Genomic DNA, 13763 nt, shown 5'->3' on the forward strand with positions numbered 1-13763 from the left:
TGGAGGCAGCAGCCCACTAGCCAAGGAATGCAGGAGGCCTCTAGAAGCTGGAAAAGGCAAGAAAATGGATCCTCCCCTAGAGCCTCCAAAAAAGAATGCAGCCCTGCTAGCACCTTGATTTTAACCCAGTGAAATCCATTTCAGACTTCTGACTCCTTGAACTATAAGATAAAAAAACCTGTGTTGTTTTAATCAACTAAGTTTGTGGTAATTTGTTACAGCAGCAACAGGAAACAAATACACTCAGTCTTCACAATTTGAGGGGAGGGAAAAAAAGCAGGTGGGGAAAGGGGTTTAGTCTCTTAAGTTGTTACCCAAGCTATCATATCTCTAGTCCCAAATCTTGGTCTTTCTTCAGAGCCAATGAAAAAGCATCTGCCTTTTAAACAAGATCCCTTTCTACTCATATTTCTAAAAAGTTTCCAGTTGCTACAGATTCTGCTGGTCCAAGGACCACACTTGGAGTAGCAGTGGATCCTGGACTTAAGCGTTTATCAGAATAATGTGAATGGTTTATTAAACTACAGATTGCTGGGTCCCACCCCCAGAGTTTTTGATTCAGTAGGTGTGGGTGGAGCCTGAGAATCTGCATCTCTAACAAGTTCCCAGGTGATGCAGATGCTGCTGGTCCAGGGACCACACTGAGAAACATTGCTTTAAGCAACACAAATAAGCTGTTTAACAGTCGGTACGTCATGTGCTGCTGTGTGAAAAAGGCACCGCAGAGCCCCAGGGTTTTGGGTAGCACTTGGCACATTGATGTAGCTACTCCAGAGGTGATTAAAGACCTTAAAGGACTTTTTGTGTGTGTCCTGATTTTCTTCTCACAGCATTCCATGGGTCATGAGAGGGAGCTGTGAGTAATGATATCCTCCACATCTCACTATGGAAACTGAGGCACTGAGGATTTAGTGGAGTGGGTTTTCTCAGCCTCTGCACTATGACATTTTGGACTGGATGATTCTCTGTGGTGACGATTGCCTGGTGCATCAGAGGAAATTCAGCATCCTTGACCTCTTCCCACTAGATGCCAGTGGCACCCTGCCCCTCCCCAGTTGTAACAACCAACATGTTTCCAGACATTGCCAAGTGTCCCCAGGGGACAAAATCGCCCTAGTGGAGAATCAGAGGTCTATCTGATTCTCATGAATTTTTTTTTAAGATGTGACTATTACTGGGTAATAGGGAGATCTGAAAGGAAATCATTGGTCCCACAGCCCCCGCCCCCCGCCCTTGGACAAATAAGTTAAGATTTCTGAACTTAAATTTGGTCACATGATTAATACAAGCAGCTCCATATCATGCTGGACTTCCTGTAAACTGCTGAGTGGGAAACAGATCTTTCCAGGTGAACTACCCCACAGATAGAGGTGTTTTTTTCCCAAAAGCATTGCTCTCAGTGAGACCCAACCTCCAACAGATGCTCTTTCTATTCTACCTCCTAAATGACAGGTTGGGAGAAGAGGTAAGGGGAAAAAAAGTCTTACAAATACACACATTTAAAATCTTTAAAACAAATTTGGAACATATCTTTTTAAATAAATTCAAGTCAACTTAAGTTTACGGAACTCAGTAATAGCCCTGAGATAAACAGAAGCTAAAAGGAACATTCTGTCATTGCTATCATCTATGAGAAATAAGAAAATTTATGTTCTGTATTTGCAGGGAAGCCACTGTGTAAGGGCAGCCTGCTTATAAACACGATCTGGGTTCACTAAGTTCAATCTGATACCACTGCCATGCCCAGACAGCCAGGTCCTAGAGGGCCAAGGTTACACGCAGACCAGGGCAGCTTGAGAAAACACTCCCTTAAAATTGGAAAATGGGCCAATTATTACATCCATAATTTTAAGATCCTTGCTCCGTGCAGGGAGATCCTGAGAACTAGAAACAGCCTGAGATTCTATTTTCTTCAGCCTGTTCATTTGTAAATGGGTTTACCAGGGAGGATGCCAGCCTCCTCCACTCAATGCTAAACAGAAAACAGATCAAGCTTAGAGGCGGACTTTCAGATATTTACATATTTCTGAAGCCCACGTGTTTCCCCTCTTTCCTTCATTCCTAAAACTAAGTTCGCTTAGTATGATAAGATCAAACCGTGATTGCCCACTTGTTTTCGTTAGCCATGGTATAAATCAAATCTCATGCTTCCCTGTGCTGCTCCGGGGCTGCAGAAAAACTGTAAGGCCAACTTAAGTAAAGTGTTTTGAGAACCATTAATATGCTCTTGAAGCTGCAGCATAGAACATCGCCAATCTGAATTTATACAGGAATACCTCTGAGATATTGTGGGTTTGGTTCTAGACCACAGCAATAAAGTAAATATCGCAATAAAGCAACTCACATGAATTTTTTGGTTTCCTAGTGCAAATAAAGTTATGTTTACACTATACTGTAGTTTATTAAGTGTGCAAAAACATTATGCCTAAAAACACACTGTATATACCTTAATTAAAAAAATATCTTTTGCTAAAAAATGCTAACCATCATCTGAACCTTCAGCGAGTTATCTTTTTGCTGGTGGAAGAACTCACCTTGATGTTGATGGCCGCTGATGGATCAGGGTGGTGGCTGCTGAAGTTTGGGGTGGCTGGGGCAATTTCTTAAAATAAGACAACAATGAAGATTGCCACATTGATTTACTCTTCCTTTGACAAAAGATTTCTCTTAGCATATGATGCTGTTTGATAGCATTTTACCCACAATAGAATTTCTTTCAAAATTGGAGTCGGTCCTCTCAAACCCTGCTACTGCTTTATCAACTAAGTTGATAAATATTAAGATTTATCTTAATAGTAATTTAGATGTAATAGTCTAAAATCTTTGTTGTCAATTTCAACAATGTTAACAGCATCACCAGCAGTAGATTCCATTTCAAGAAACCACTTTCTTTGCTCCTCCATAAAAAGCAACTCTGCAGCCATTCAAATTTTATCAGGAGATTGCAGCAATTCAGTTACATCTTCAGGCTCTACTTCTAATTCTAATTCTCTTGCTCTGTCCACCACATCTGCAGTTACTTCTTCCACTGAAGTCTTCAGCCCATCAAAGTCATCCATGAGGCTGGAATCAACTTCTTCCAAACTCCTATTAATATTCTGACCTCCCATGACTCAAATGTTCTTAATGGCATCTAAAATGGTGAATCCTTTCCAGAAGATTCTGAATTTACTTTTCCCAGATCCATCCGAGGAATCACTATCTATTACAACTATAGCCTCATGAAATGTATTTCTTAAATCATAGGACATGAAAGTCAAAATGACTCCTTGATCCACGGGCTGAAGAGTGGATGTTGTGTTAGCAGGCATGAAAACAATATTCATCTCATTGTACATCTTCATCATTGATCTTGGGTGACTAGGTACATTGTCAACGAGCAGTCATATTTTGAAAGGCATCTTCTTTCTCTGAGCAGTAGGTCTCAACAGTGGGCTTAAATTCTTCAGTAAACCATGTTGTAAACAGATGTGCTGTCATTCAGGCTTTATTGTTCCATTTATAGACCATAGGCAGAGTAAATTTAGCATAATTCTTGAGGGCCATAGGATTTCTGGAATGGTAAATGAACATTGGCTTCAACTTCAAGTCACCAGCTACATTAGCTCCTAACAAAAGAGTCAGCCTGATCTTTGAATCTTTGAAGACAGGCACTGACTTCGCTCTACAACTAAAATTCTAGGTGGCATCTTCTTCTAGTAGAAGGCTGTTTGGTCTACACTGAAAATCTGTTGTTTAGTGTAGCCACCTTCATCAATTATCTTAGCTTGATCTTCAGGATAACTTGTTGCAGATTATACATCAGCACTTGCTAATTCACCTTGTTCTTTTATGTTATGGTGATGGCTTCATTCTTTAAACCTTATGAACCAACCTCTAGTAGCTTCAAACTTTTCTTTTGCAGCTTCCTCGCCTCTCTCAGCCTCCAGAGAACTGAAGAGAGTTAGGGCCTTACTCTGGATTAGGCTCTGGCTTAAGGGAATGTTGTGGTTGGTTTGATCTTCTATCCAGACCACTAAAATTTTCTCCATATCAGCTGTAAGGCTGTTTTGCTTTCTTATGCTTGTGTTCACTGGAGTAGCACTTTTAATTTCATTTGAGAACTTTTCCTTTGCATTCACAACTTGGATAACTATTTGGAGCAAGAGGCCTAGCTTTTGGCCTGTCTTGGCTCTCGACACACCTTCTTCACTAAGCTTAATCATTTCTAGCTTTTGATTTAAAGTGAGAGGTGTGCGACTCTTCCTTTCACTGGAACACTTAGAGGCTGCTGTAGGGTTACTAATTGTCTTAATTTCAATATTTTTGTGTCTCATGAAATAGGGGGGCCTGAGGAGAGGGAGGGATGGGGGAACAGTCGGTCAGTGGAGCAGTCAAGTTCGCGGTCTTATATGGGCGTGGTTCATGGTGCCCCAAAACAATTACAATAGTAACACCAAAGATCACTGAACACAGATCACCATAACAGATATAATAACAATGAAAAAGTTTGAAATATTGAAAGAATTACCAAAAGGTGACCCAGAGACAATAAGTGAGCACATGCTGTTGGAAAAAAGGTGCCAATAGACTTGCTCACCTCAGGGTTGCCACAAACCTTCAATTTCTAAAAAACGCAATATCTGCAAAGCACAATAAAGTGAAGCACAATAACATGAGGTGTGCCTGCTCACTCTAAATTACTGACACCATGATTCTGTCCTTTATAATGAAGGTAAAGACCACTGGTTTGTATTATTTTATTGTCTTAATAATGATTTATATCTTTTTCAATAACCTAGAAAATGAGTGATCTTCCCTAACAGATATTTTTTGAACAATATTTCAGCTAAATAACTAATGTGCTCTTTCCCTATTTATCTCTTCACTGTTTACTAGAAGGAATCACAGAATTTTGGGCCACAGTGTCCAAAGTTTTGTACCTTCTTTATTCCTGACATGAGTCTCAGCTTCTTGATGAACCCAAGAAAGCAGGGACAGTGTTTTAGTTTCCTTGCTGCTCAAGCAAATACCATGCAATGGGTAGGCTTCAACAATGGGAATTTATTAGCTCATGGTTTTGAGGCTATGAAAAAATCCAAATCTAGGCATCATCAAGGTGATGCTTTCTTCCTGAAGACCGGCATTCTGGAGTTGGCTGCTGGTGATCCTTGGTCCTGGGCTCTGTCACATGGCAAGGCACATGGCAGTCTCTGCCGACCTTTCCCTTCTCTTCCAAGTTCTGATGACCTTCAGCTTCTTCCTTCCTGTGGCTTTCTCTCCTCTGTCTGCATTTCATTCTGCTAATAAAGGACTCCAGTAAGAGGATTAAGACCCATCCTGATTGAGTTGGGCCACACCTTAACTGAAGTAATCTCATCAAAAGGTTGTACTTACAATGGGTTCACACCCACAGGAATGGATTAAGGTTAAGAATATGTTTTTCTGGGGTGCATCGCTCCAAACCACCACAGACAGTGAGAGCAGATGAATCTCAGTGCTTCACCACTGCTGATGGGCCTTTCTCTTCCCATCAGCCATCAGCACCACTATTTCTCTCTATATAACCTCCACCCCTGCCCAACTGTTCTCCTTTTGCACACCCTTAATCCCTGGCCCTTCCCCATGTCTGTTCCTTCCAATGATTAAGCCCCATGGAGGCACAGCCTCTGTGTCTACCCAAATCCTTCACAGCCCCAAAGCCCAGTCATCATTCCAACTTTTAACAAAGCCTCTGGATCTTGATGAATGATAGCAATTATTTAGGGGAAGGAACTCTGTATTTAATCTCTAAAAGCACAGAAGCACTATAAGATGTCACCTCTTGGACCTCATCTCATACTTATACCCTTGCCCTCATCCCACACCAGCAGTGCTGGCTTCCTGCCATTTCAACAACATTCCAGGCACACTGTCACACTGATGAGTTCGCACTGGCCCTTCCCCTAGAGATGCTGAGGTGAACACCTCAACTCCTTAAAGAGTTTGTTTAAAACTGACTGCGCTATTTAAATTTACAACTCAGCACTTCCAATTCCCCTTATCCCACTCTTTGTTTTCCTTTTCCACAGCCCTTCTCACCTTCTAAATATCATTTATTTATTATATATATTGTTCACAGTCACTCTCTGCAAGACTTTAAGCCATGATCTTTGTGTATTTTACTGACTGATGCAGTCCATGGACCTAAGACACACCTGGCATGTGGAAGGGGGTCAACAAATATTTGAAAATGTAGAATGCTCAAGCTCATGGCTGGAACTCCAGTAAGAATGAGTGACTTACTTGGTGTATTCTGCCCAATAAACAGAAATAAAAATGCTTGTTTTTACATTACAATATTACCTCTGTTAACATGGATGTAACATTTTCACCCCCGACAGTTACCAGGTAATTGTACCCTAACAATGTACAATTCATCTGCATATAATTTCTCTTCCTAAAAGCTTTCCTACCAGTTATTTGGAAAATGCCTACAGATTGTTCAAATTACAAGCTATATGAACTCTTCCTGTGAATGCATATATTATTAAGATATTTTCTACTAGCAGTCTGAAAGGGACCCATCACTAAAAAATAAATCATTGTCCTTTTTTTCTCTGTTTTTATGCTCAAATCCCCCCCACTTCCCCCAGGGAATGAACATTAAATAAACCCAGGGCCTCTGGGAGAGCTAGCAATATCACTTACTCATTACTCTTGCTGAACACATACAAAAAATACTACATCCTAAACTTCGTGTATTTCTCCTGCATTTGTTGCATTGGAAGACCATTTAAAAGAAATAAAATCTTGACTACCGGTAGAGACATTCCTGACTGAGTCCCACTGCTGATGTTCTAGTGAATAACTCCCCAAACATTTTTAATGGAGAGAGAGAGAGAGGGAGGGAGGGAGGGAGAGGGAGAGGGAGAGAGGGAAGAATTTTAGGGAAAGGGGACTTTAAAACTCTATTTTTCTACTCAACAGTGAGTCATAAACATCTTTTTATGTCAACAAATTCAGGTTGACACCCTCATTTCAAACGTGATATGTGCCATAATTGATTCAAACTGGCCTCCTATTGCTGGACCTTTAAATGGCAGTTCATAAACATCTCTACCTACTTGATATTGTCTTCTGAAAGCCATGTGCTGGCTGTAAGTGACTCTCTCATCCCTGATAACTCCGTGTGTGCCTAGCAGTCAATGCACAGTCATTGCAGAAGCAGAAAGTGTAGGGCCCAGCACTGAAAGGCTGGACTGGTCCAATATAAAATTAACCCCTGTCCCTTCCTAGCCCATGCAAAAAGGCCATTGCTTTACGCCAGATGGGCCACCTTCAGCATCGCCCCCAATGCCTTTTGGCATCACTGCTCTCCCTCTCAACCCTCCTCACCCCTTCCTGGCCCCAAAACACACACGGAGGCACAGAGTGCATGACGCTCCTGAGGGCGGCGACAATTTGCTCCCTTGCCCACTCCTGGCATTCTCTGCCCCAACCCAGAGTGCAGAATTCTTCTGGAGGCCACGAGCAGTTTGAGAAATGGACCAGTGTCTGCTTCCTCTTTGTCCTCCAAGGCCAATGACAGTGTTAGGCGCATACTAGGTCCTCATCATGACTGCCACTCTAGGACGGCCTCCTTTTACTGGCCAGCCGCTGTATTTCCTATCGCTTCACTAATAAATTTTGTCTTTTCTTTTCAGAACATTTGTGGCTTGTTGAGCCTGTCACCATTTCTGATCACCATTTTGAATTGCCATCACAAGGCCCTTCCCTTTTCTTATACAGACCTGTCTTCTCTCTGTTGCTGCTTCTCTTATGCCTCTAGTCCCAAGTCTATCTTCTTATTAAATATTGTTAGCCAGATAGGAGATTCCTCTTCTACTTTTCCTTTCATGGCTTCAAACAACCAGCCATAGGTCATAGTTCATCCTAGTGTATTCTGGGATAGGTGCTGTTTATTTGCAATCAATAAATATATGGAAATGTGTAAGGGAAGTCTTTTTTTTTTTTTTTTTTTTCCTTTTCTGTTCAAATTACTCCTGGGGTTAAAGTGGTTCTATAATGAATATATCAGTAGGGGTAGGCAACTAATTTGCTGACTTAAAAACAGCCTGATGATGCTCCCTTTGCCTGTTAAACATATTCTTGCCCATAGTGAAAGACTCTAAATGCACTAATCACAACATACAGCCTTGTGTATGATAGCACCTGCTAAAAATTCATGAGCCAGGGATTTTTAGTTATACTCAACACATTCTTCCTTTAGAAAGCTGACTGGTTGCTCCAGATGCCATGAATGATATAAATTAAGCTAGAAGTTGGAAGAAATCTAAAGGTTCAAGCATCCCTGAGTATCAGGCATCAATTTAATCTGAATATGTTTAAAGGTATGTGGATTTTATTCATAATTTGGTATTCAGTATCCTGTATTTATTTCTCTGTATTTCAGGTTTAATAGATACAAATGGCTCTTACATTTCTAATAGTTTATGTTGTCAATATTTAGTTATTTCTTCTGTGGGGGCCATTATTAATTTAGACTCTGATTATCCAAATTAATTGTCTTTCGAATGCAGCAAAGGTTGTCTGAATTTCTTTCAATTTTTGTTCCAGAACCCCAAAGTACTTTTGGGAGCCAAAATTCACAGCAAAATATCTTTCTTAATTACTTATCAATTACGGTAAAATAATACTTTCATAGTCTGTGATCCACTACTTTGAAAAACATTTTGTTTAAGTGCATCAAAAAGAATCATCAACTAAATGTTTATAGATTTTCTCATTAATCCAACCTTTAAAAGAAACAAGCAGATTTAGGGGGTAAAAACCTTGAATGTTTTTTTCATAGCCAGCATTATTGCACATTACATACACGTCCTTAGGAAAAATTGAAGGTCTTCTGAAAGACCTTGATGATCTCTCCAACTTTTAGAGCCAATCCTGTTCCTTTAATAATGAATTATAAGTTTCACTCAGCTTCTATGACTCGACAGGCAATACGGTACAGAAAACGGCATCATAACAAATCATGTTATGGTAGCTTATTCACCTCCCTACCAACTTGTTCAGCTCTCAATCTAAATGAAAAGCAACTTTATCACTATTGTGACTCCAGAAACAATGACATGGGCTGATAACAGGCAATCAAATGTGAATGAAGTAACCCCACAAAAGAGGGACCCATCCATTTTTCGAGCAACACACCAATGTGGATTACCTGTATCTTGGGGAGCATTAATTATATCTATGTTTGAGAAGAGATAAGAAAAGCAGGTATGGCCTTTTTGTTGCAGGGCCATCAAGAAACGGGGACCTGGATTTTGTCTGCCTGCCTCCTTCACCATGCCACTGACTATCGTGTCCCCTGCATAAGTCAATGTCTACTTTCACAAGCTTGGAAATAAAATGTTCCAAGGTTGGTAAACTTTAGGGTTTAAAACGGCACAAGATCAGATGTGCCCAACTGCCCTTTTTGTGTTTAAGAAACACTTGAGGGGCTTGTTACAAAAATAGATTCTCAGATGCCTCCTCCAAAGGTTCTTATTTGGTAGAGCTGGAGGGAAGCAGGACTCTGCATTTTAAGAAGCCCCCCTCCCCATCCCCTGCAGATTCTGTTGCACGTGGACCATGGTCGATGCTCTGAGAAACAATTAGCATGGAATGGTCCTGGCCCATCTCTAGATGGAGGAAACTCTCGAAAGGGACACTTGAAAGACCACCAGTTTTAGGCAAATACTCTAAGACAAACACCAGTTTTCCCTAAAACCCAATTTCTCACAAATTTCCAAATCTCCTGCTGCCCTCCAAATCCCACTGCTGGCATCCTTCAGGGGTAAGATTTCTGTGTTAGGAATACCCCTTCTGGAACCATCTCACTGTTCTCCCAGGCCTCATCCACCTGGGTGCATCTGCTAGGCACGAGGCTTCTGTGGGGTTGTACGGAATCCTATCTATGTCCAAAACATATTGATATATTTTATACTCAAATGTCCCAAAGAGCAGGAAGTCTGACCTGCTCTATCTCTAGACAGGTATGTAAGGGCACTCAGCTTAGATCACATCCAGGCAAAGCAGGAAGCCTCTGCTTTCCAGTGGCATCCAAGCAGCTGCTCCAAGCAGAGGCCAGCAAAGCTTGCATATCCACCTCCTCTCCTCCTTGCTCACCCACCAGGCCAGGAGGCTCTGCTGTGCCTTCCTAAAATCCTGCGCTGTGACAATTCTAGTCCCCCATGGGCTCCCACATCCAAATTCAGCCCTTTTCCACAGCTCGATTCAACACTCCTACTCTCTTAGGGCTTACTCATATCAAGGAAAGGCTAAAATAATTCACATTCGGATGAGAGTGAACTTACCCTCTTAGGAAATAAAAGCAGTTTTAGAAAAACACAGCCAACGTCTCTATTTGACCAGCTTGATGTCGAGCTCCTTTGCCCCTTGTCCACTCCGCATGGTTCACCCACTCCAGCTCCAGGACCAAGCAGAATCCCAGGAGGCAAGCCTCAGCCAGTTGGCCACCACTTTTGAAAGGACAGATAGTCCTGGCTGAGATAATGCTTCAAGTTGCTTTTTATTTTGAACATTGAAATTCTTCTGCTGTGAAAATGTTGACAGGATAATAACAAGAATTGTCCTCAACTTCATAAATCATCTCTTCACTTTCTGTGGGATTTGCAATGTTTCTTCTTTATTGCACCCCCTCCAGCTCCCATATTTATCAATAATTCCCAGTTGTTTCCCCCTTTTTGCTGTTGAGGTGTTATTTACTTTGCATGCCAATTAGGAGGAATCCCTTTGATACTTGAGTATGTGACCGCCTCCTGCTGTACAAGGGAAAGTTTGTAAGACAGTTCTCCTCTTTTAATTTTGTAATTGTGTGAGGGAAACATACCTCTCTTCCCAACATGGAGTGAGTTTTATCAACAAATAAAATGGTGACTGGCATAGGGCAGCATTCATTGACGACAGAGGGGTCCAAAGAGCACTGGAGAATAAGTGCGTGTAGATTTCTGCTCTCTCCCATCATAAGATCAACCCCCCACAAGAGTCATTTAGCTGTTCCGGACCTCTTTAAACCAAGAAGTCCCCTCTCCTACATAGCATACCTGTTCTAACTAAAAGTAAACTTCAGATATTCCCTGCACTACATAGATTTTTTTTGGGGGGGAAGGTCTAGCTTCAGTCTCCCTCAGTGTAAATAACTCTATGTTGACTTAATCTCTCCCTCTCTCTCTCCTTCTCTCTCTCTCCCTCTCTCTCTTTTCTATTTTTCCCTTCCGATAAAAGCTACCACTTCATCCAGGGCACCCTGGTTATATCAACTTCAGTTATGAGGTAATTTTTCTCTTTACTAATTTTGACCATTGCTTTGAGTTGACAATGCCTGGGCTCTGTAGAGAAGAGTGTGTTGAGTCTTCCTTCAACATGTTTCTCAAATGGCCGCAAGCTGCTTGCCCCAGCACCTTCGGACCCGGCCTCTGGAGTGCTGTCTCTCCTCCTATATAAAGCTATCAAATTAGCCATCATGAAATACCGCTCGGGGAGGGGCTGGGTAGGGGAGACAGCAGACTGCGGCTGAACAGCCTTGTTCTATCCCTGCCTGTAAACGGTAGGCATTGGGTAATTTAAGATCCTTTCCAGCTCAAAACCCCCTGAATCTAACACGTTCACACTCGAGATGTCTCCCTCATTTGGCTTTACTGAAGGATGAGCCACCAAACTGCAGTGCTTTGGAAAACATACGGGATGTGGAATCGGGTGTGAGGCTCTCCTCAATCCCACATTAGCCACATGACCTTGGGCACACCATTTTCTCTCCCTAGAACTTTGGTTCTGTCATCTGGAGAAGGGAAACCACATCTGAAAATGTTGTTTGGGGAGGAAAATAGTTAATGAATGTGAAAAGTGCTTTGTCGAATACCCCTTGAGCAAGGTTAATCATTATTTTGTTCTATTGATTAAAATGTTCTGACTACATGAAAGAGGCCCCAAAGCTGACATTAACCAACTCAGGTGACAGTGTAGAAAGGACTGAAACGCCTACTTCTCTCACAGGTTCAGGTAATGGTCTGTGATTCTGTTTACCCAGAAAAGCTGAAGAAAAATGTTAAGAATTTGGAGCCAGATTTTGTTAGACCTTACAAGATTGACATAGTTGACCATTAAACCTGTGTGTCTAGGATGAGAGGCAGTGTTTATATCTCCTTTTTTTTGTTTTCACTGTGACATCAAATCAACAAGGATGAAATGACTATTATGTCACATTATTATTACTGTTAATTTTGCCCTTGCAAAGAAGAGCAGGAGCTGTGGAATTATACAGACTTACTGCTTTTGTAACCTCGGTCAAGTTCATGAACCTCTTTAACTCTCCATGAGCTTGACTGTAAAAGTGAAGGTGATGATACTAGCTTCAGAGCACTTGAGAAGACAAAACAACCGTGTGCAAAAGATGCAATGCAATTCCCAACACACAGGAAGCACCCAATGAATGTTGACCTTTTCTCTTCTGTAGATCTCATGATTTCCAGCTATTGCTATCGACAAGACTGCATTAGTGAGGCTATCATTCCTGCAACTAAATTAAATCAGACGTATTCTCATGTCTCATTCTCTAAAGGTGCTTACCACTCTGAAGTGTTACCAGAACATATGGCAGCTGGTATGTAGACACTTTGTTCATTATTCCCTTAAAATATTAAGCATGCCCTTAAATTTCCTTATTAAGTGAAATAGAATGCCTACTAACATTCAGACACTACTGGGGAATTTAGTTTGTAATAAGTCATATCTGTGTACACAGAAATTCTGGCAAAGAAATAATTTAAAAATATGCATGTGGTCATAATGACAAAAGAAAACATTACTACTTCTCCCAGTCGGAAGTCAACGGAGCCAATGATAAGTCTGACACTCTGTTTCTCACCAGTACCCTTCCTATGGTTACAAACCCATGGGGAGATGGCAGCACCACCAAATCATCCCCATGCTTTCCCAGCAGCACCCCCCAAACCATGCCCTGAAGCCTTATCCTCATGTCCCCATGGTGCCAGGTCAGCAGCCCATGGTCCCCCAGTAGCCAATGATGCCAGTTCCTGGCCAGCACTCCAGGACCCCAACCCAACACCGCCACCAAACCTCTCTCCATCCGCCCAGCAGCCCTCCCAGCCGCAGTCTCTCCAGCCCGGCCAGCCCCAGTCACCCATGCACCCCATCCAGTCCCTGCCGCCACAATGGCCACCTCTGCCTCTGATGTTTCCCATGAAACCCCTGTCCCCCAGCTTCCTGATCTGCCTCTGGAAGCTTGGCCAGTGACCAACAAGGCCGAGCGGGAGGAAGTAGTTGACTACACCTTGAAGCCAGCAAATCCTGTGAAAATGGGAATGCAAAATATGCCCCCCCACCCCACCTCCAGGTTCTGGGATCTCAAACACTCCAGAGCCCAGAGTTGGAGTAGCTACAAGTCCACGATTCTATTAGTCCAAGTCATATGTTGTAACTTTGTATTGTAAACGAGTTTGTCTAGATGGCTTGGGAATAAAGATCACAGCTTTTACGGTAGGTTCAAATTCTACAATTATTTTGAATTTCAACCAGAATACACATTACTGCAACCTATTAATTTTAAGGGCAACAGTATAAGGGACTATCAGTTCTCCTTATTTTTCAAAGGTTGATGTAGCAAAAATAGGCTACAATTGTGCTGAAAGATACAAAAAGTATAACTGAAAAATTACTTTTAAAAGGTAGGTGGGAAATTTCTTTAAAGAACTAAGAGAAGATTATCTGCATAAGGTGGATTT

The 13763-nt window shown here is 41.8% G+C and overlaps 2 protein-coding genes across 2 annotated transcripts in view; one reads left to right on the plus strand and one right to left on the minus strand.

Moving 5' to 3' along the window:
* Positions 1-13763, minus strand: part of ARHGAP6 (Rho GTPase activating protein 6) — a 550852-nt gene that overhangs the window by 130165 nt on the left and 406924 nt on the right. The gene's annotated exons all lie outside the window — the stretch shown is intronic.
* Positions 10412-13763, plus strand: part of AMELX (amelogenin X-linked) — a 122028-nt gene continuing 118676 nt past the window's right edge. The window contains 7 exon segments of the mRNA XM_037822013.1: positions 10412-10456; positions 11248-11295; positions 12476-12517; positions 12581-12622; positions 12890-13088; positions 13091-13231; positions 13234-13331. Coding sequence (XP_037677941.1) covers positions 10412-10456; positions 11248-11295; positions 12476-12517; positions 12581-12622; positions 12890-13088; positions 13091-13231; positions 13234-13331 — 615 coding nt within the window.

Source organism: Choloepus didactylus, chromosome X, assembly GCF_015220235.1.
Source record: "Choloepus didactylus isolate mChoDid1 chromosome X, mChoDid1.pri, whole genome shotgun sequence".
In the NCBI taxonomy this organism is placed as follows: domain Eukaryota; kingdom Metazoa; phylum Chordata; class Mammalia; order Pilosa; family Megalonychidae; genus Choloepus; species Choloepus didactylus.